Source organism: Chroicocephalus ridibundus, unplaced genomic scaffold (assembly GCF_963924245.1).
Source record: "Chroicocephalus ridibundus unplaced genomic scaffold, bChrRid1.1 SCAFFOLD_85, whole genome shotgun sequence".
NCBI classification, from domain to species: Eukaryota; Metazoa; Chordata; class Aves; order Charadriiformes; family Laridae; genus Chroicocephalus; species Chroicocephalus ridibundus.
In genome coordinates this window covers 595,388-618,792 of record NW_026961476.1, presented here as the reverse complement: position 1 = coordinate 618,792, position 23,405 = coordinate 595,388, and the positions used below count along the sequence as shown (strand labels likewise).

Genomic DNA, 23,405 nt, shown 5'->3' with positions numbered 1-23,405 from the left:
GGCAGAGTGACAGCCCAGATGGCCAATCAGACATGAAGGGCGGGCACTGCAGCCCAGCAGCCTGCCCACCTGGGGCCAATCAGCAGCAGTAGCACCTCAGGGGAGGAGACTGACAGCGCTCCCGACCTATGAGGGCAGAGATCGAGGGGGGAAGAAGGCGGGCTCCGCTGGTGGCCAGGCCCACCTTCGCCATGGCGCCCGTGAGGCCTGCCCGAGGCCCAGCAGCCCCCGGCCCAGGCCCGAGGCCCCTCTTCCCCCCCTCCTAGCCCTCCCTCCCCTCAGTCGCCCCCGTCTTATGGAACGCCCCATCTCCGAGGGAGCCACCGCGCCCCAGAGAGTCAGGATGCCCTGGCCATGCCGCTGAATGGCAGCCATGGGCCCCGGGGCTTCTGGCTGCCATCGCCACTGGCACCCGCCCGACAGTGATGAGGAGGTGAGGCTGAGGCCGCTGGGATGGTGGTGGGGTGGGGGAGGATGGGTTGGAGTGATGCTTGCTGTGGGTCCGCCCACCATCACATCCCCTCCCCGCAGCCCAAGTGACCCTGCAGTGGCCTGAAGGGTGTTGGGGAGGGGGAGGACGCAGCACCTCTTCCTCCTGGATTATGGTGTGGTGTTGGGGGAAACTGAGGGGATGGGAGGCACAGTTTGGGGTGGGGAGGAAACTGGGACACACACACACACACACACACACACACACACACAAAAACGGCAAATACAGCCCCCAGGCTCCCCCTCGGTGAACACAGAGTGGGGTAGGTGTATGACCTGTGGCTGGACATAGCCCACTTGGCCCCACAACACATTGGCCAATGTCCCCTAAGTGCACTCAAAACCCACTTCCTCAGGTGACCTGTGTTCTCCCACAGACATGGGGATGTGTCCTCCTCCTCCTTCTCGCACCCCAGGTGCAAGTCACTTGAGCGTATTTGCAGTCCTCCCCACCAGTCTTCCATTACTTTCCGACATATGATTTGCGTGAATACTGTGTTGAGGTATGGTAGTCATAGTGCCATCAGAAGAAAGTGAAGAGAAAGAAGACGAGGATGGCGAAGATATTAAAAAGTGTTACAACCTTTGACAGTGGAAACATGTCATTTAGAGCTTATATGAACAGTTTTCCTTCAATGTACCATTCTTTCTAAAGATGAGGAGGGGACGGTTTGCTATTCCCACATCAGAGCTCACTGAGGTTTTAAAACAAAACCCCCAAACAAATGGGTGCTGGAAAAAAGAGTAATTAGACTCCAGGGGAGGCACCAGGGGAGACTCGAGGTTGACCCCTAGGATACTGAGGTCGAGGATACAAAGGCTCTGAGGCCAGCCATGCTCCAACTGAGAAAGAAATTCGGGCAGCATGTGAAGGAGTTGGAGCTGCTTCAGAGGGAATTGGTACCGAAGCACAGCTCCTCCTGGTGCCCCGATGGCCACTACTGGGCTGGATGTTCAAAGGCAAAGTTCCTTCTACTCATCATGCCCCCAGTGCTGCCTGGAGTAAGTGGGTTGCCTTAATCACACAGTGAGCTCGAATAGGAAACCCAAATTGTCCAGGAATTGTAGAAGTGATCACAAACTGGCCTGAAGGCAAAGACTCCGGAATGCCCCCAGAGGAAGTGGTGTTTCGTGCTGAGGAAGCCCTACCATATGACAAACTCTCAGGTAATGAGAAACAGTGTGCCTTGTTCACTGATGGCTCTTGTCGTCCTATGGTTCCACTCCCTGACCAAGGGTCCCTCCCCACCTTTCCTGTAGGCCCCCTTTAGGGACTGGAAGGTGGCTCTAAGGTCTCCCCGGCACCTTCTTGTCTCCAGGCAGAACAACCCTGGCGCTCTCATCCTGCCCTCACAGCAGAGGTGCTCCAGCCCTCTGAGCATCTTCATGGCCCTCCTCTGGACCCGTTCCAACAGGTCCGTGTCCTTCTTGTGCAGAGGACTCCAACAAATATGTAAACACACGTTGTTCTCATCTGCGGCAGCGCTCAGGTTCCCACACTGTGCTCTCACAGCCAGAGTTTGCAGAGACAGGGCTGGGTCTGACTCTTGTTCTTCAGTTTGAGCATGACTGTTCCTCCTCCTATTATCTCCTGTGTGTTTATACACTATAAAATAATTGGCCAAATTTGGAGTGATATTACAACAAGTATGTAAGCACACTCCAATTCTTTTCCCCTTTGAAGGTAGGTACAAGGTTTGCTCTTCAGTCGTCAGAGCTGTAACGCCATCCCTCAGTTTAAAAAAGGCCTTTGGCTCGTACCCTTACTAGTCAAGCAGTTGTTTTCTCCGAAACATTGTTTAACATACTCTTTTCTCTAGCCCATGATCCTGGTATTTTACTGACCTAAATTTCCCTGAAGCTGATTACAGTCAACCTTTTCTGGTGAAGACTAAGGAAAAATGTATTTGCTACTACTGTTTCAACCGTTATTTCTTCTCTCTCATTAAGCAATGGATATAAGCTTTTCTTTCCTGGCCTTCACTTTTAAAATGCAAAACAATTACTAGGGGCTCTAACTAAAATTCATTTTGTGTCCTAGTTTTCCTGATTTTATCTCTACCCGTGCACCACATTATCCTGTGCCTTACGCCTTTGTCTTCTTCACACAGTTCTTTTTTTCAGAGCTGTGGATGATAACCTATGAGTCTGTCACCCACTTTAGGGTAGCTTTGTGTTTGGTCATTTCCACTTAGATTTTCAAACCACCTACGTCCCTGCCTGAGCTTTTCCAGCTTAAGAGTTGCCGCGTGTCAGTGTGTTCAAACTGTTCAGGCGCATTCTGCCCCACCTGAAGAGGGGAGATGAGGTATCTTGGTCCAAGGGTTCTCTGAAGACAGACCGTGGGATCTGTGATCATTTCCGTGGAACGGACCACACTTAACCTCTAGAAGATGACCAAGCAGTATTGTTCCAGAAGGAACATACTAAATTTAGTCACTGAGTCAACATCTGTTTCTTAAGTCTGAACAACAGTCCAAACTGATTTTGCTCTGTAAGCATGCTTTCCTTCACTGCGGTTTCACCACCTGAACTGTATTTCGCCGCATGTGTTCCAGCATTTACCCTCACCCAGAGCGCCCTGTTTGGATACCTCCCTTCACACTACTGTTGGCACTGCCTAAAATCTTCAGAAATTCGGTCAGGAGACTTCTAAACATGCATGTAGTAGAAATTACCTACTCAGGCCTGAGCATAACTGCATGCCAGGTGTTCTTCAGCTCAAAAAACCTGGAAAAAAGTAATCATAGAAACTCCATATGCAGAGTAAACTAAATTTGCAGGAGTCTGAAAAATCACAGTAATGCTGTTATAGCGCTCTGAAAAGAGAGGAGAGTTTACCTGAGCTTGGCGGGCTTTGACTACAGCTTTTTCGGCACAAGGTCGTATAAAAATATGGGATTCTGCCTGGTTTTATGGAGCTATGCCATAAAGAAACGTCCAAAATTTTACTTCCATGCAATTACATTTAATTAAATTTATGCCTTCTAGATTGTCGCTGTTCAAAGCAGTTTAAAGCAGAAGCCTGACTTTCTAGTGGCCTTTCTTCTTATGCCAAACTCATCTGCTGAACCCCACTATTAATGGGTTAGTTCTGTGTCGTGGCACCACCATGTGAAAATACTGTTACTAAAGGTTCTGTTTAAAAAGCACAAGCATCTTGGGGATCAGCAGAGTTATGAGAGGAAATACAGATTACAGGACATCTTAAAGCATGTGTGTAAATGTTTGCTGGCAAATGACAACAGCTTTCTAAACAAACTGGAACAATGTTGAAATGTGACAGCTTCATACATAACGTTATTTTAAAATAGTCCCAGCTGTTAATACTGGCTGTGTGTTTGGGGCCATATGCTACCTTTTACAATATAAAATCAAGTCCACTTGGCACGTGAACAACGTGCAGCTCTTGGCAATACCTCCCCACGTTGTATCAGTTCAAAAGATTTAAAGTCCTACCAGTCTTTTCAAAACTAAACGCGTTGCTATGTTATTTTTCACACATGTTAGCTACCAGCAAGCTTTTACTGCTGCCGTTTTTCTGTCACTAGTCTTTTCTCGGCTAATGTCCCGCTGTCACTGGAAATCTCATCACGTTGGACAGTTTACTGAAAACATTTTATTGTAATCAAAAAGTGATGTAACAGGGTTCTGTGTATTCTATAATTCATTCTGCTGGTATTTTATAATCAGTTATAACAGCTGCTTCTGACAGGCAATTAAAAAACATACTCAACCATGAAAATGTTCACAGTACCTGAAACTCCACCCAAACTAATGAACGGTCGTTAAAACTAAGATGCCCCAGCAAAACCTTTCACGTTGCATGTCACAACTCACAGTTCTGTACAAAATGTTCACTTCTATAAAGCTCTGAAGTAAAAATCCAGCTGCAATATTTTAAGGGCAGCACAGTCTCCTCCATGCCATTATTTGCCATGCCTGAATTCGTTTACATTTTAACAAAATTTGATACAGACTTAAGAATTCAGTCATTTTTTCATTAGCTGTCATTCCATGTAGTGACAGATTTCACTTTTTGGTCATCCTTCTCTTCGCTCTTCTTCGATTTTTTTCTTCTTGTGTTTGTGTTTTTGGCTCTCTGCGAATTCTGTTTCGTTTCCAATGTGTTTCTTACGCTGCTTGTGTTTCTTATGCTTCTTGTGCTTTTTATTCTCTTTTTTCCTTTTCTTTTTCTTGCTGTCTTGACTCTCTCCTGAGCTGGCACTGCCGCTGTGGCTTCGAGTCCAACTCTCAGAAGGGCTTTGACTGTGGCTGCGGCTAACGCTAGGACCGCTTTGACTTTGGCTTTGGCTTGCATCAGGCTGGTCAACTGCAGGAGGTTGCCGCTGTATCCTCTTTTGCCTTAGCAACAGCCTTGTCTTTTGGTTCTTTAGGACTTTTTTCTGCAGCGTCCTCATCTTTTGCAGACACAGTACTTCAACAGACGTCTTCAGCAGGGGCTGTTACGTCATTATTATACAGCTCCGTGGTCTTAATGACAAAACACAGTAATGTTCCTTATCAAAAATTTTATCTACTTTTCTTTTTCTTTTTTCGGGTTTTGCATCAGAAGGTTTGCTTTTTTCAGCAGGTTTTTTGACTTATGCTCTTTGCTGGAGGGCTTGTCCGACTTGGTTTCTTTTGGATGGTCTTTCTTGGCCTTTTCCTCCTTGGCTGGCCTGGTTTCTGGGTGATCTTTTGTCACTTTTGGGTGAACTTTCCATGGGGTAACAAGAGCCTTCTCGTTGTCTTTGGCAACTCCTCCTTCACTTTTTTCACAGGAGGTTCCTGTGAAATACTGAGAGATTCTTCACGATCGGTGTCCACCTTCCCTTGGGAACCTTTAGCTTTTTTGTCTTTCTTGGGAGGCACCGCCACTTCTACTTTCATCTTCGCCTTGTCCTTCTCTTCTTTCTCCTTTTCAGACACCAATTGGAAAGCAATAGAATCTGCTTCCATAGGCTCATCTCGGACAGGGGTGGCATCATCTCTGCTTGGGAGCGTGAACAGAGAGTCTGTTTTAATGTCTTCTGCTGTTACTGGCTCTCTGTGTTTTCTTGCACCTTCTAAAAACTCAGCATTGGGAAATCCTTTATTCTCATCCCCTTTTCTTCTCTTCCGGTGTTTTTTACATTCATTTCCTTTGCCATCTTCCAGTGGATATTCCATGTCCTTCTCATTTGGTTTTGGTGGATCTTTCATGCCGTGGCGCTCTCTTCCAGAAGGTTTTTCAGGGTCATTTCCATCTCTATTACGACTTCTGTGGCTTTGCCCACCAGGATAGTCTTCCCTGCGTCCCCGAGCGTATGGCAAATTCTCTCGTCCAGTCCCAGGTGGACCAAACCTATCTGGAGAAGTGTTCTCTCTATTTACTGGTGGTCGAGGTTGAGCGCCAACAGCAAAGCCCTTGTAAAACTTTTCGTACCATTCTCTATAGTTCCTTTCCCATTCTCTGGGTCTCTCCTTTTCAAATGGATCTCTGAGGTCAACAGATCTGCCATGGTAAGCTTTCATATTATACGGGGGAACTTCTCTGTATCTGTTAAAGTACTGCTTTTCTCCATCCCCTTGAGGTATAGTCCATTTAGTGGGAGACCGGCCTCTAAACGCTGGAGACCTTGACGGTGGATGGTGTCTTCTGTATGGGGGTGACCGTGACTTTGAATGGTGATCACCGTGTGACCTTGACCTAGAGCGATAGTTACGACTCTTCTCTTTGCCTCTTCTTGGATAGGGTGGTGATCGCGAGAAGGAACGAGAACGGGAACGACTAAATGATCAAGAGTTGGAGCAAGGGCGGGAAGAACCTGATCTTGACTTGGAGTGGGTATACGAACTCCTGGAGGAAAATGAAGCACTAGAGGGAGACTTAGACCTTAGAAAAAAAAACAACACAAAACCCATAAATTAAGTTAATTCAAAACAGTCACTCTCCCGTTTTTTTTTTCCTCCCAAAATTACTTGTTTGGGTTGTTTTTTCCCCCTCTCCATATGCTTATGTCAAAGCTGCGTTCAGCTACTGACATAACGCTACTGCAAATTGAAGACCGTGATAACATGTAAAAATTTCTGCTTACAAGAGAGAACACCTGCTGCTTTGATAGCGCAAAAGCATAGAGGAAGGGTAAGTTTATATCCACCATTTCTGTCATATGAACTACCACAGCTATGGATTGATTGAAGGTGGCGTATACTGGCTTCTGCTGGTACGTGAACGCACACGTGTTTCACTACTCAGCCACGACACGCAGTGCTAATCCTTTTTGGTGCAGTAAGATGCAAAAAGAGCAAGTCTTAATGGCTACAGTGCACTATCAAGAAGACAGTAAAGCTCAATTTTAAAATGCTTGCTTATTCGATTTAACTTCACTACTTATTTGGCAATTTGTACAAGATGCAAAATACGGATTGTACGGCAATCCTACATACAGGGCACTTATAGCCAGATGTCCTAGCAAAATTTTGCACATAATAGCTCTAACCAAGGATAGTGACGGCTTCTGAACTCAGCCTCTAGGTCTATGACCCATTGCCATTACTCTAGGAAAGATACCGGCAGCGTTACTAATAGAGCTGTTCAGACTCCTGCCCACGTGATTTTTGGGGATAGAAGATGTCAGCTACCCTGATCTTTTTCTTCACTAGGTTTGCTTTTATTATTTTTTAAAGAACCATTTCACATTATTCCACGTGTGTTCATTAGCATCATTCCTCCCCTCAAAGTCCTTCACCCATTCAAGATTTCCTTACACGCAAGTCGTATCTTTCAATTCCTAAGAAAAGTTTAACAGTGTCAACAAAATACTAGCCAAAGCCACCAGTTTCCAGTGGTGGAGGATACAAGGGAGGTGGAGGCACAGGCACAAAGACTGGTGTTGATGCTGGTAGTGTTGGGGCTTGAATCCTCCTTTGGGTGCATTCACAGTGTGGGTGTCCTCGATTTGAACTTCTAAAGAAACCCCAAGATGCGTGTCACCATTTGTAATACTCTGCCCTGATTTTAAAGAGCAAAGAGAACGAAGCGGGAGCATGGTGGCGAGCACTTCTTGTTCTCAACTTAAGCATTTTTCTCCCTGCTTTCTGTTCATTTGAGACTACACTCATTTCTTGATCTTCATACTTGCCCTCCACATCCTCACTCCCGGCAGGTCCCTCAGTCTTCTCTCCTGATACTCAGCTTTGCGACTGTGCGTGGAGGCTGCCCGTGCTTAAAAGAGACTCCCATCTCCCATGTGCTGAGTGTCCACCGCTCCTCTGCCACTCCTTGATACACGTAATACTTCCCATGTTGTTGATGACGTATTTGGCCTGTTCTTGTCCCTGAATTATTATTTTCTTGCTTACTGAATTAAGATTTCAGACAGTCTGTGGGATGGATCCTGGTTTCTGTTATTTATTTATCCTAAGATTTTATAAACACGATGCACCCTTACAATCTACCTAGAACAAATTTATACCAAAAGGAAGGACTAGCTTGACACTGTGATAATAGATAAGACGGGCTCCTCTCTCTCCATCTGAGAGAAAGCAGCTTGGCTATTGGACATGACTACATTGAAGAAATTCAAAATTGTCAGAAAATAACAGCACTGACTTTTCCAATCATGTGCTCAATCAGTATCAACTAAGTTGTCAAAAAAAAAAAACAGAATGTTGGAGTCTGGTTTCTATTGGGAAATCAATTTTTTCAGCTCCGTTCAGCCAGCAATCAAAAGGGTGGCTTTCCATCCGATCCTTTGATTCTATTTCATTTTTATATGGAACTATAGCATCCTAAAAAACTGTTCATTTTTCAGAGTCCTCTTTTCAATCATGTACCGGGTTTTTATGTTAAATAATCTCACCGCAAGCACTGACTCCCTCTGTCAAAGCCAATTCAAATTAAGTCATTTAAAAATTAATTACCACTTGTATTCTCCACAGCTATCTGTGCATACTTTCTTCATTGTAAATCAGCTGTTGTATAAGTTAGGTGTTATGGCCTCGTTACAAGCAGTAATATATTGAATTGCTGTGGAATACTTACAGTTCCCAGCCTGGTCTGCCACCTGCTGAGCGAGGTGTCCTGGCTCTCGTTGGATGACCTTTTGGAGTCGGGAGAGGAAAAAGAGAAAAATCCCATTCAGTGTATCTGAAGGTAATTTTTTAAAGAAATTCTGAAGTTATAGTCACGTACCAGTCGTGGGCACTGATTGTCCTTGGGGGCCCAGACGACTCGGTAATGCTGGTTGTCTTCGTACAGGAACCTGACAGGCCTTGTGAGTAAATGCAAACGGTTGGAAAATAAGCTCCACTAAATGCAAGAATCACTGCATATGTTGAAATACAACTTACCTTCTCTTTCGACAAACTGCTGACTGACAGTGAGGGAGATGCAGAAGGTTCAGCAGCAGTCACCAGAGCAGCAGGAGGTATAACGCTAGCGGCATTGCTACAAAAAAACCCCAAATTTTTATTGTTCAAGCAGTCTTTTGAAGTGCTACTTGAAACGGAAAGTCCAAGATGAGAAAAGGCTGACTACTGTAAATGGACAAAAAAATTTACAAAATAATCTTCATGAGATTTACAGAAGTCAACTTGGCCAATTCCAAATGAAGCGCTGTCGAGAAGTCCATGTGGACTGCTGGCAGTTAAAGAGAAAGCTCACTGGAAACATATTTTATTAAGGTAGCTGCACATGAAAGGATTAGAGTACGTTTAACCCCCAGAGAGAGCCTCAGTTGTGGAAGACGGAAGCACTGCAATTCTATTAGGAAATGTTTCTGTGCTACTTCAGGGGCTGCCTTAGAGGTTCTTTTGGATTGCAGTCCTTTGTATTCAGCGGTACGGCTGAGCCTGACACTCTTCTGGACAGAGTGGCTGTTTGCATCCAAGGCACAAAGTCAAAGGATGTAAGCCCTAAACAATAGAACAGGTTTTTCACATATTTTCCTATGACTTCATGGGTTGCACACTTAGACGATCATGTTTGTAAATACTTCACATTTACAGTGGTTCAGTGTTTATTATCCAATCTGTATGTGTCGCTGACTGCGCTGTGTGTTACTGAGGATGGCTCTGACTTATCATAAGATTGATGGTAGAAATACTGCAGAAAGAAGTAATGTGAAAACACTTGGCCTATTTTACCCACAATTGTGCTTTTACACTTTCCATGAAAATATTATTTCCTCAGTACTAAAGAGAAATTAACGCACTCAAGAAGGTTTGCCATAACAAAATGGTTTCTTTAGGAATTGCTAGCCACTTCAAATGAAAGGGCTCCTGGGGAAAAAGCGCTCCTCTCTCCGGGTAAGCCTGTACGGAATGACTGATAAGGGAAGCAAACAAGCAATACTTGTGAGAACGTTCTTGCAGGAGGCACACTTCCGACTTATCAAAGTGTCCTCATTCAAAGCGAGGACTTTCACAAAACAGAACTTCCGCAGTTATCTGGAACTGCCTCTAATGAGACATAAATCGCTGGTGGAGAAGCTCAAGAAGAAGAATAATGTGACTTTGGCATCTTGGTGTCTTTTATATTCATGTTGATCTACAGATTTACTTACTGAAAAGGTCCAGGAGGTGCAACAGTCATGAGTGGTGGTGGAGGTGGTGGCGGCTGCTGCTGCTGCTGCTGAATGGTCTGGTGGAGCCCTTTTGTGTAGCCAGTTCCATTGCTGAAGTTGTTCACAGCCTAGAGGCAGAAGAACATTTACCACAAGGTAACATGAAACTTCAGTAGATACATGAACAAAAGCCTCCACAGGGTAAAATTACTTGTGTAATCCCGTAAATGCTATCAATCCTAAAATGAATCAACATACAAATACACGAACACATCGCCTTAAACACTGGTAGTAACAACTGGTAACTCAGAGTACCTGTATTTAAAATACTTCAGTGTTAACACCGAATTTGAAAGTAAGGCAATCATGTTAAACAAAAGCGCGACCTGAATTTGCCCCATTGTCTCCAAAGAGTTGTCAGCTTCTCTAACAACAGATAATGAATTTGAAAAGTAAATATAGCCTGTTTAATTTAGCGGTTTTTGAGGAGATGTAAATTAATATTTTCTTCCCTTTTGGCTTTTTGCAAATAGACTTTTCTTACAGTTTACATAAAAGTCATCCTGTTACCTTGCGTAGGAACTCGTTGGCAATTAAAGCATCAGGGGAAACGTCTGTCTGATGACACGTTGGGCATGTGTGTTCCTCAGATTCCAGCAATGCTGTTCTAATGCCTGTGCGTAATTAGAATCATCAAAGTAGGTTTAGCCAATGTAAGGAAATTCTGGGGGCTCCAATCAATCATAAAAAGACATATATGATTAATGGGGGAATATGGTCTCGAACTGAGAGCACGAAGCTATGAATGTTCAATAGTGTAACACACTTCTAGGATGCAGCAAATAACTGTGCAGTTTTGGTATTTTACTAATGTAGCGTTTGAAGACGGCTGCGTCTGGATGTTTCGACTATTCTTTTTTCCACTCTCTAGTACAGTGAGAAGTCACCACCCTGCAGGTTAATGAATAAAACACAGCTCAAAAGAACATCAGTAGCCTCGAGTTCTGAAGGTTTTAACCAGCTCTCCCGTGGAGAAGAATGTGGATTAAATGCCTAACTATCGGTTTGTGGCAGACCACAGTACGGTTGGCTGTACTGAGCCAACCAGAGTTGGCCATACGATTTTGTGTGAGAGAAGGGGCTGTGAAAAAACCTAAATGTATTCAATATCTAATACTGTAATCACCTGCGCAGCTATGCACTCTCCTCATGCTTGTCCTTCTGCATGTGAAGAGGATTTAACTAGATACGTAAAAAAGGAAAAAAGCTTTCTGTCTTTTTTTTTTTCCTTTATACGAGAAGAGTCCTTTCCTATTCAGCAGATGCTTAAGTATGGAATAGAACTGGTAACAAAGAAATTTTGTCATCTCCTGTTTCTGCTTTCAGAAAATCAGATGTGGTGTTTGGAGTGAACAAACAGGGCAGTAACACTTACATTCGTCACAATAACTGTTTCCACAGCAGGGAATAACGGTTGCATCAGTCATTATCTCTTTACAAATGAGACATAACAACTCATCAGGAATAGGGTCTTCTGAGGAGGAGGAGGAGGAGGAGGAGGACGGCTCCGCTGGTAAGAAGGGAGGCTTCTCCTTCTTTCCTCTAGCATAAGCTTCCCTGGAGGGCGGGGTGGGGAAGGAAAAAGAAAAAAGTTAACGATGGGTACAGGAAAGCTTTTCCAAGCTCTGGAGTTCCAGGGGCGTGAACAGCAGGACCGCCCTATTTTAATACGAGAAATTATCACAGATTTTGAGCTTAACATACAATGACAGTGCTTCCTCCCTCGTGGTTACAGATGCCGGCCAACTTGGCTGCATTGCCACTCAGACATTTACGCATGGTTTCTCTCCTTCACCTTTTGGTCAGTCCAATTAGTTCCATACTTACGCATTATTAATTGGTATTGCATATGTTCCGCTGTTTGTGAGCATAGCACCCTTGGTATTGGGATCTTTCACCTCCGTCATGAAAGAGCTTGGAATTCCCGTGCTCTTCTTAATTCTGGGAACAGGCTTAAAATTTTTGTCCTGTTCAGAAAAGAAATGCAGACATAGCTCATCTTAAGACCCACACTTAAAATGACACTTTGATGATTAATTTAAGCAGCAAAAGCCCTTAGTCCTCTCCTTTTACCTAGCCTAAGGGTTACTCAACTAAAATACTTATTTTGCTACGGGAATATAGCCAGGATGTTTCAAAGACTTCAGCAGCATTTTGAACTCCGTGGACATTCTTTTGCTTAACTTCAGCTTCCGCAAGGATTACGTATTGCTTAGCTCACCATCCACCCGGAGAAGAGGCACAAACCCGCTCCTCCTCCACAGCGCAATTCAGAGGGAGAGCCCAATTCAGGGCTCTGAACCAGTCACTGGAGAAACTTAAGTTCACCGTCGATACGTACGAAGGTTGCATATGCATTCAGTGACTAACATTACACGGCATGAATACTCAACCAGAGACTCGTGTAATTAAAACACGCAAATATTCAGTTGGTGGGGTCAAGAGAAACACCTTCCTTTTATGTGGAATTCTAAAAGCTGAGAACTGACATTAAAAAACGTTAAAACCAGGAAGATTTTCAATAGTATTGAAATATATAAAAATACGCATGACAGCTCACAGAGAAAGATCTATGGACGTACTGAATATCTACGACCAAGAAAAAAGAACATTTTAAGTTTTAAATTCCAGGGTTCCCTTGAATTTTGAAGGGTTTTGCAACATTGCCCTATAACCCCTGTATTTCACCCCAAGAGAAAGAATTCCTAATCTGAGTGTTCATGTATTTGTTACGTAACTGCCACGTGAAAAATGAAAAGCGAAGTCACAGCAGAAGTCCCCCGCAGTCTTACCCCATTCGTTGGGCGGTTCTTTATGTAGTGGCCAGGTTTTCCGCAACGAAAGCATATATAGGATGGTGGAGGTGTATCCCAGGGTTTGGTCACGTAACTAAAAGTTTTTGAGAAAAGAAGAAAAAGGTATGCATGTGTCTCTCTTGTTCAAACAAATATCTCCACAATTTTTCCAGAATCTTCAAAGAACAGATTTGACATTATCGACACTTACTTGATTGGATCGTATTCACGGCAAGACTGTATCATCATAGCTTTTATTTTGTCTTCTTCGGAAGCATTGGCTTCAGCCAGATTGTCGGTCTGTTTAACAGGTAAGCATTTGACACACGCGTTAGAAACACATTTGCGCCCACACAGCCAGAGACGACACCACTCACCCCATCCTGTAAAGAGCAGCACAACGCTAGCTGGGGCTGCATGAGAACAGCTGCTTATAGAAAATACTGTTGTCCTGAAGATGTTCTGGGGAGTCCTTACGCCACCACATGACGTTGATGTGCCCGTTAACCTCCTGGAAAAGAGCATTCTTGGGCACTCAAAACCTTGGGTTCTGTTTGCACCTCACATAAAGACTTGTGTAACCCCTCCAGTTTTCTTCCAAGCGGACTGAAGCCATGTGTAGAAAAAATTATGCTATGCAGTACTCTTCAACTGATTTTTAAGCTCCAGACTATTGGAAGGAGGAGATATCCACTGTACGTTTAATGAAGAAAGATGTATGCAATAATCGCTATTTACACTTTGCAGCGTTAAAAGGACACTCAACTCAAGAGTCGGGGAAGCTGTTTCTGCTCGCTGAAATTCAGCTCCAGACACAGAAGCGTTAAAAGGAATCAAGCTTTTTATAATCCCTCAGCAAGACAAAAGACTCTTTGCAGTAGAAGTTTGACCATCATGTGCTCTTGGCAGTCCAAACCGCGTGTTCTCCCCCTACTAACTTCTTCATATTAAGTGATTTAACTACAGTAAGCAAAACCTGCAGGTCTTTTCCAGTTGACTGTGTCCTTTTAACGTACAAATTGTAATATAAGCCTTGTGCAGCACTAGATCCTCAAATTATTGAAGCCCGCTGGATTTATTTAAGCAGCATTTCTTAAAACGTTTTTATTAGACACAAGTGCAGTTACAAGCAGGGTCTAAGGGAGTAACTGTCAATGATTTGGACCTTCAGGTACCCATCCTTCAGATCAGCCACTCATGGGTTTGGTTTTATATGCATTCATTGACAAAAGCAACAAACTAGTTTCTACATTTTATTAATTGGTTGTTTCTTAGATGTAGTTTTTTCTCAACAGTAACATAATGCAGATGGACATCTCTGAAGTCATTTCCGTTAACGTTTACAGAAAACTTTACAGATGCTTGACTCACGTGTTGGAACCCAAACGGTTTACAAAGCACGTCCAAAACCCACAAAACATTACTAGGAATAGACCAAAATTGAAATACAGCATTTAATACATCGTAGTAACAAACCAGAAGACTGATAACACATTGCCTCCATGCTAAGCCAGTCTGCACTAAAGAGGTTAGAGAAAGTAACAGGTTTGAGCTGCCGTATTTTTCTGAAATACTTAAATTGTCTCAAAAGCTTAAACATGTACCCCACTTGGACAGTTTTTCACAGTTTAAAGTAAAACTTCACGTGAGGTTACAGATTTCACAAGGTGCAATCGCTAGAGCTTTCCCAGACAAAGTTACGCATTGTTGAGCAAAAAATGCAAACAGTTCCAGAGCAAAACACAGTATTACAACGGTTTCAGGAGGTCACAGCTGCTAATATGCCACACATACACATTGGTATATTCCGATAAACGATGAGGTACGTTTTCAGAATTTACACAGTCGGTGTGCAAACAAATTAGTCTGTGTTGTTCACAAGACAAATTTTGTGTTGTGAATTTATGAAGTTGTGCAACTCTCAAAGAATGGATCTGTAACTGTAATGACTGGCAATTGAGAAATAGCCGTGCAAGTGTCCGTGTTACAGTATTTTGGCTGGGGCAAAGCCCCCTGAAATGTCCATAACTTGCAGCCAGTTCCATTCTTCTGTAAAAAATGTTTTCGTTTCCAACGCAAAATTAATGAGACATGTGAAAAATGGTAAACAGCGTCTGAAGGGCTTCTTTTTTGTGTCTTGAAGATGAGTAATCCTGCAACGTTATGTTGAGGCTGATAAGGTACTCCCCTTCTCTCTGCCCAAACTGGGAACTGCTCTTTACAGGATAGTATCGAAACACACATGCATTTTAAAGTTAAAATAAATACTTTAAATTATTAAAAATTAAATTTAAGTTTTGTTCACATTACAACAGCTATCCAGCTATAGACCACAGCATAAGATTTAAAAATATAAAGCAAACACTTTTTTTTGAGGGGGTAAGTATTTGACAAGATTATATATATATATATATATATATATATATATATATATATATATATTTTACCTTCACAAGCTGGGCCAGAGAAAGAGGTGCAGGAGAGTCATCAATCTGTTCACAAAAAATGAGACACATATTCAAGTTCCACAATCAAAACACAGCGATAGTCAACCTCTACTCTAGGCTGAGAGCAGCACTATATCCTCTGAGCGACACTGAAAGAGGCGTTTCAAACCCGGTGTAATTTGTCTTTGGACAAAACAAAGTCCAAAACTATGAGGGCTTAGGAGTGCCCGTGTGGTTAATGAGAAGAAACTAAATGAATCAAACCCGCTTGAGATCAGCTGCTTGCTCCCGAATATCTCAGAGAGGGACCCTTGTCAAATGCTCACAACTGCTTAAAAGTCGAAGAGGTAAGGCGGCTGTCAATTTTCATCTGAAAAGGTTTTTAAAAAAATATTTATTTGAGAAGGACTCATCACTGCGGGAAACTTGCCTTCAGTGTAGTTTGTAAACTAATGGTTAATTTCACATCATTGATAAAAGCACGTGATTACACTTCTAGGAACAGAGTACAGCTGCCTGTCAGAATAAAGCACCGGCACATCGGCCCTGGAACAGGAACTCTGCCCCTCCGCTCAAGAAGGTTAAAAATGCCACGCTTGCCATACCCCACCAAGCCCAAACAAAAACAGCAATCCAAACCATCAGCCAATAAAAAAGAATAAGCTGCTCAAATTACTGAAATGAAGGTGTTCACCACGACAGAGATCCTTGCAGTCACTGGCACAGCCACACTAAAAGGATCCCCTTCCTCGCTTTGGCTGCAGTAACAGCAGGAGGCAGCACACATTTGCAAGCGGGCAATGACAGCTAACGTAAGAGCAAGGCGATGAAGAAATAGCCAAAGAATAAGCTTTTGTGCATCCTTTTTCAAAAAGTCTTAACTAATTTTACGTTTCCCGCTCTATGGTACAACAATAATTGGCAAACTTCCCAGTGATTTATTCCTACCACACTAAGATCCAGGTTCTGCTTTGAAATACATACAGAAACCTGTGTATTTCAAACAAAACAAAACAAAATCCCCACACTTTTGACCAAGACCTGAGGTAGATTTCAGACTAAAGCTAATTGTGTCTCCAACACTAGAAGCACCTGAGGCTGCGCTGATTTACAGTGAGAGAGAGGACATGTAAAGAGCAATGCAAGGCTTCTGCCCTCCCTCCTTTTGTTTTTTGGTGGCTTTTTTGAGACACCTCTGTTGGCTGGTGGTAAGATGCCACTTAGAAATATAACGCAGACATGGCAGGGAACACACGAGCCTAAAAGAATGGGAACTTTATTTATGAGCATGTGACTTGTGTTTATACACATGCTAGCAAGCAACGAGAAAAATAATGCTTTTCAAGAAATAAAAACCCATCTGAATCAGATCAAATACTATAAATGTGGCTTACATAAATTTGACTGGGTCAGTTAAACTAACTCCAACCCAACTGATCAGATCCAGTGATCCAGGGTTAGTGTAATGCCTCACACCATTCTAGTGAAGAAATAAAGATGAAAAATTAAACGCTCCACACAGTAAGTTTTATACTACAAGGACTATTTTGAAACACACAGTTTCACACAGTATTCAAGCCAAGTGCCAAATCCTCAAATGCTCAGTGCTGCTCCGCGGGCAGGGATCATCTCCCAGGGCTCCAGCCTGGAAAGGGGCAGCGGAGGCACCAGCTCAGGCTGCGGGCAGCACCTGCCTGCTCCCGGCGAGCATCCCTCCGGCACCAGCCCAGGGACCCTGGGGTCGCCGGGGGATGTGTCCCCCGGTGCAGGGAGGCCCGATCCCAGCAGGGCATGAGCAGCCCAGAAAGGCTTCTCCCAGCCCCTGGCCTTGCAGGGGTGGGGGGAGAGGGTGAGCCGAGCTCCCAGCCCCCCGAGCTCCCCAGAGCAGGGTGCCCACCCCACTCCATCCCCGCGGTGCCTGCTCCAGCCTGCCCGGGCGGTGGGGGTGCCCACCTCCCTGGAGTGGGGCCCTACCTCTGGCAGCATAAGTGTCCCCTCCTTTAGGGCTTTCATGATAACTCCTTAATGTCAGCACACGCAGAGAGGTGTCGGGAGAAGGGAAGGGCTGGGTTTGTTGTTTGAGGTGTCAGGAGCAGGGGAAAATGGCTGCGTGGAGAGCAGGGGAGCAGTGCTGTGTTGTGCCCGTCGCCAGGCACCCGCAGTTGCAGCTGGAACACAGGCCATGGCAACGGGAGCGCAGTGGGGACGGGGACAAGCCCCCTTAAAGCAGGGGTAGCTCAATACATACATACCCCCCAAAGTCAATAATCCCAACACATTAGACTTCCTTCCTGTCTTAAGCGCTTCTTCCTAACCATGCCGTCACTTAACAAGTGGGTTTGCCCAGAGCACTGCAGACTGTCTTTGGGACGCTGGGGCAAGTGCAGCACGTCCTTCCGAAGAAGTCTGGATGTACTGACATGCCAAGGAAAAACCCAGCCCGTCCTCATGTACAAGTGCTAGCCCAGGCTCCAGGCGGCACCTTCTGGGCCTTTGAGCCACCGACCCCTCACCATCCTCCATTCCTTACCGTCTCACCACACAACAGCTCTTGCGGGTTAGTAGATGAGCAGCCAGAACAGAAGCCCAAGGGCAAAACCCCAGAGGAAACGCAGCTACAATTCTGAAAAGCAATCAACAGGTCCCAGTGACACCAAGGGGGTCGCTGCAGTCTACGGGCAGGGCTGGAACTTGTACTTCTGGTGGCATTTGTTCCAAGGCAGCTCCTACAGAGCAGACAGCCCTGCTGGGACAGGAGATGCCCTCTGCGTTGCCTCTGAGGATGGTGGGACCCTTGGAGGTTTCCTTGAGGTACACATTGAGCTTTACCCACAAATGCACCGGGCTATAACCTTGTGCCAGAATTTGTACACTGGCGTTTAGATATTTTCATTTGGAGACAAACTGCTTCATCAGATAAAGTGGAAAGATAAATGCAGAACTTCAGAATACCACTTTCTGTAGCAAGGATATGTAAATTCACGTCAACCTGTTAAAGACACTGAGGTACTCAGAGGGGCCCAAACAGTATCACTTCAATTGTACAGTTTTTAGGAACAAATGCCCAAGTATTTAAGGACATGAAAAGGAATCAGAACTGTCCTCAAAACCTATGGGATATGTTGGGTTCGGTATTTGTTGAGCCCCTGAGTCACAAGTAAGAAACAGTACCAAGTTTAGCAGTAATGGTTTCTCAGTCGTTTTTGAAAACATTTTCAAAAAGCATTAGGCAAAAAAGTACTTAAAAACAGAAGCTAAGTGATACAATGTGAAAATGAAAAAACCACAAAACTCTCTAAACAATTTTTATTGCAAGAAACAAAAACCCCACACCCCCATACAAGCATACATATTGGCTAGCTATAGACAGACAGATGTAGCACATCAGTGTGCAAACCTTGAACCGGCGTGATCTAAAAACCATCATATATCACCTGTTCAACACAAAGTCATACAGGAAATAGCCCAGCGTGTTCAATATGAAATACAATGCGTTACGAGGCACAAATACCAATATTCACATTCGAACTGCGCAAGCGATGGCATTACTCAGTCTTTACTATGCTGAATTAAATACACTGCAATTGCAATATATACAGTGTTTTACTGGAAAATATATGAAGTTAATGTTTGCAAAATTAACACAAGGCTATTTGTTTAGAATTTCCTTAGAATTTCTTGTTTAGAATTAAAGGTGTTGAAAAAAGGGTGAGATTGTGTTTTTACATACTGCTTTTGATGTTCCACTCACCGGCTCAGTTCCGCTTCTAGAAGAAATAAAGGTGATCAGAACTTAAAATAAAGCACTTGTACCAAACATAAAGCAGTGAAAACAGATTACAAAACCTGAACATCAAGACATTATGTTCTAAATAATCTAGTGAGTATGGGAATTCATTTGCATACATAAACTGTTCCCTCTTGGTACGCTCCGTGCAACTAATAAAACCCTCCAAAGTCACGTTTCTACTTAATCACAATTTATTTGGCCATACAATGGTTTCTTCATTTATTTACCCCAAAGAACATACTACAAGGCACGTAACGCATGTTTGAAGGCCTCTCCACCGTTACAGCACACTTTCATCATTCCCAAACATCAGCCCCTCTACCAGTGGTTTCTGCCATGTGTCCAGCTGAAGGAACAGAAAGCTCACCTGCCTGGTTAATTGTCAACCAATTAGCACAGCAGTGCTGGTCTGTCCTTATCCCCACGTACGGGTGTCTATTTGACCTTCGATGCCAACAGCATCTATCCTCTCATTTTGGGGCAGCATGACAATACCCGGGGAGGGTGCCATCCAGCCAGAAACGGAGGATGCATTGGCAAGGCAGCACTAAGCACACATATTTCAATACATAAGTTCACCCCCAAAGCAAGGCCATGTTTATAAGCACAAGGCTGCCGTGTCCAGAATTACGAGGGAGTGCCTGAAGGCATCTCCTCTGAGATGGAAACAAATTATGAGTTTACACTACAATGGCTATCCGTCGTTCCTATGAAAGCAATAAAAGCAAACGCATATAATACGGGATCTCTCCACAGAGAGGAAACAGGATCTACAATTTGGGTCTCAGAAGAGCCAACCCCAAGAACAAACCCAGTAGGATCCTCTTAAAAGTTACCGTTGATGGAGTTGGAACCCCATCTCCCAGCAGGCCTAAAAATGTCAGCCTACTTCAGGACAGGTACAGTAACATCTGCCCCACGACGACAAACACTTACTGCAGCTTTAACGAGAGAGATACAATCGGAATGCCTCTGTAAACTAATATCCACTTAAAAAGTTCACACGTGGAAACCCCTAACAAAGAAGTCAATGCTTTATGGACACTCACGCAGCAGATGTTTTGCCGGCAGCTTTAACTCCTCCAACAGGGATTCTTCTAACAATTACCGACGAGTTCTTAGCAATCAGGGCATTGTCATCTGTGTATTCTGTAACAACATAAACACAGAAAAAAAATCAGCCAATTTGTAAGAATGCATATTAATTTGTAATTACATAGCACTCCAGAGGATCCTCTTACAGATATAAATGCAAAATTCTATGTGTAACAGCGCGCTGTTATCGTCTCAACATACTAACAGGACTTTTCAAGAAGCAGATACTTCTTCATTGAGTTGTGATTACATATGGAAACAAAGAAACACACTTTGTAAAAATGGTATTACGTAAATTACAGTAATACTTTGTGGGGTAATATATTTATGAGCATCAATTTTTCACCTAAAACTTTGCTTTCGGTTTCCCAACTGACATAACAGAATCTCCGTGTTTGGCCCATTTCAAAACATTTTTTCTCCTGGTGATAATAACTGGGCCCATCACAGTTTATTGCCATCTAACATTCTGGTTTTAAGGCTCTGCTTTACACAGACCCAGCCGCTACAGAAGTGACATCAGCCAGGCAGCCATTCAGCCTGCTGGCATTTGTCAGGATGGAAGTTCATTAGCAACCGAAGACAAATTCAGAGACCCTTCTGCAGCAAAGCCCTTAAAGCAAATTAAACCTTTTTCAAAAGCTCTTCACAATTTTATTCAACACTACGAGGAAAATCCAGGACTTCTGAAATGCATCTCTACCTACTCTGCGAGGCCCCCAGCACAAGTCACAGCTCCCGGTGGCGGCCGAATCTCATCATGGCTTCCCGCCCCGTTTCATCCCCGCCCCGCATCCCTGCCGGTGCCCCCCACGCCCATGACACGGACCCCGGGTGGACTCGGGCCATGTGGGGCGACCTGCGGAGAGCCCCGCATGGCTCCCGCAGGCCGCCCCCACCACGGGGGGTCCCCGAGGCCCCGTGCTGCGCCCCACGCACCTGCTCCGGTCTGGGCGTTGCTGATCTGCAAGTCGCTGGTGGCCCCCTTCAGCTTCTCGTGGGCCATGATCTGGCGCTTGAGGTCCCGCAGGCAGATGTTCACGCCGCTGAAGATGACGCTGTCGTACGCCAGCTTGGAGGCAAACTTGTAGTGGACGCACGACATGTTTGTGGCCAGGTGGTCCAGGGGCCACGGCGTCCACAGCGGTGCAAAGTGTGGCGGCCTCTGTGCTGGGTTGGGCTCACGGCAGCGCAGGGAAGGGCTCGCCGAGGGGCCGGGGAAAGCAGTGCTGGCTGAGCCCTGCTCCCTCTCTCGCACACAGTGTTGCCAGGCCTGGCCAGTCACTATGGCCACTGGGCAACGGCCCACTGCCCCCCTGCCATGCCTCAGGGGACCCAGCGCATCGTGACAAAAGGGCTGTCACTGCCCCTGGCTGCTGGTGTACCTGCTGTCCCCCGGCCTGTCACCGGCCACTGTCCTGTCACCCCCCTAAGTCTGCGGGGTCCCTCCTGTCACCCCCAGGCTGTCACCCCCAGGCTGTCACCCCCGCCGTCCCCTCCTCCCGGCAGCCAGACGAGGCAAGACAGCCTGGGGAGACGCAGCCGGCTCTGCCGCGTGGTGCCCGGCTGCCCGCACCGCAGGGCCAGCGAAGGCAGGGGACATCTTGGGGGTCTGAGTGTGCCTTGGGGCAGCTACCGAAAGGTCAGACAAAGGGGCCAATGACCACCCGGTTTATGGCCACAAGCCAATGTACTTCCCAACTCTGGCACACCCACAGCGGCGTGAACTCTGTCTGTAGAGGAGGGCTAAGAAGTCAGGAATGAACCATCAGCGTTAGGAGCTGCCCCAGGACAACCTTTCTTGTGTTCTCAACCATCAGAGCTGCTGCTGCAACAGCCCTAGCGCAGGAAATCATGCCTTGAATTACGAGGTCGAGTTCTGTTGAATAATATGCTATGGCTTGCAGACGCATCTGGGCCAACTGGCTATTCCTTTCTGTTCATATTAATATAAAAGGCTTGTTGTGGTCTGGCAGGGCTGAGGAGGGAGCTTCCACGACTGCTTGGTTTAGATCTTTAAATGCCTTTTGGGTTTCCGGAGTCGGGAAACCCTTTTGATTTCAGTGCCGTCCTCTGTATAAAAGGCATCATTAATTTTGCTCTTGGTGCCAGTTTTCCTGTTAATAGTCATTTGGAAGCCCAGGTTTCAATATGGTAGCCCTGCTCATAAGCCTGTGGTGGATTATACCTATTCATTCCACAACTCGCCCATTGCCACAGTCCAAACTACAGCAGCAGAGGAAAAAAAGCCCCACTGTTGGATATGCACTAAAAGCCCATCCTCTGCCAGAAATACCCTCCTGGGAATCTGTCCCAGTGAATTCTCATCCGTACAGGGACGGGCATCTGTGTTACGAATTTTCACTGAGGAAAGGAAGGACACCAGCCTTCCACCAAGACGGGTTTGTCACTAGTCTAAAGGAGATCCCTGGCTATGCCTGGAGAGCAAACCTGTGGAGAAGCTCACACACTCTCCAGGGGCTGGGGACTGGCAATGCCAATAGAGCTCTTAGGGCCATACCGACGAAAAGAGGAGTCTTATATCTGGAACCTTCCATAGATTTGTTCCTATGCCTAAAGGCAATCGGTTTTCCTCCACAGACAGGCTGGTCAGTCTCACCTCGGTGCCCAGCAGGATCATGGATCAGATCTTCCTGGAAACTCTGCTAAGGCACATGGAAAATAGGGAGTGCAACGATAGGACACAGGGCAACGGTTTCAAATGGAAAGAGGGTAGATTTAGATTGGATATCAGGAAGAAATTGTTTACTGTAAGGGTGGTGAGGCACTTGAAGAGGTTGCCCAGGGAAGTTGTCGATGCCCCAACCCTGGAAGTGTTCAAGGCCAGGCTGGGAGAGGCTTTGAGCAGCCTGGTCTAGTGGGTGGTGTCCCTGCCCAGGGCAGGGCGCTGGAACTAGATGATCTTTAGGGTCCCTTCCAACCCGAAACATTCTGTGATTCTGTGATCAGTGACAGCCAACATGGCTTCATTAAGGGCACATGGTGCCTGACAAATTTGGTGGCCTTCTACAATGGGGTTACAGTGTTGGTGCATAAGGGAAGAGCAGCTGACATCATCTGACTGGACTCAGGCAAGGTATCTGACACTGTCCCACACGACATCCTTGTCTCTAAATTGGAGAGACATGGCTTTGACAGAGGGACCACTCAGTAGATA

General features: G+C 45.2%; 1 protein-coding gene across 1 annotated transcript; it reads right to left on the bottom strand.

The window, feature by feature from the left end:
• Positions 1-4,955: 4,955 nt before the first annotated feature.
• LOC134509439 (E3 ubiquitin-protein ligase RBBP6-like) lies at positions 4,956-21,332 on the bottom strand. Its single transcript, XM_063321976.1, is given in 14 exon segments — positions 4,956-5,092; positions 5,095-5,238; positions 5,241-6,367; positions 9,555-9,580; positions 10,073-10,168; positions 10,611-10,714; positions 11,476-11,657; positions 11,928-12,067; positions 12,893-12,989; positions 13,107-13,195; positions 15,343-15,387; positions 19,073-19,109; positions 20,182-20,281; positions 21,167-21,332. Coding segments are annotated over 14 exon segments (2,490 nt in total).
• Positions 21,333-23,405: the final 2,073 nt, after the last annotated feature.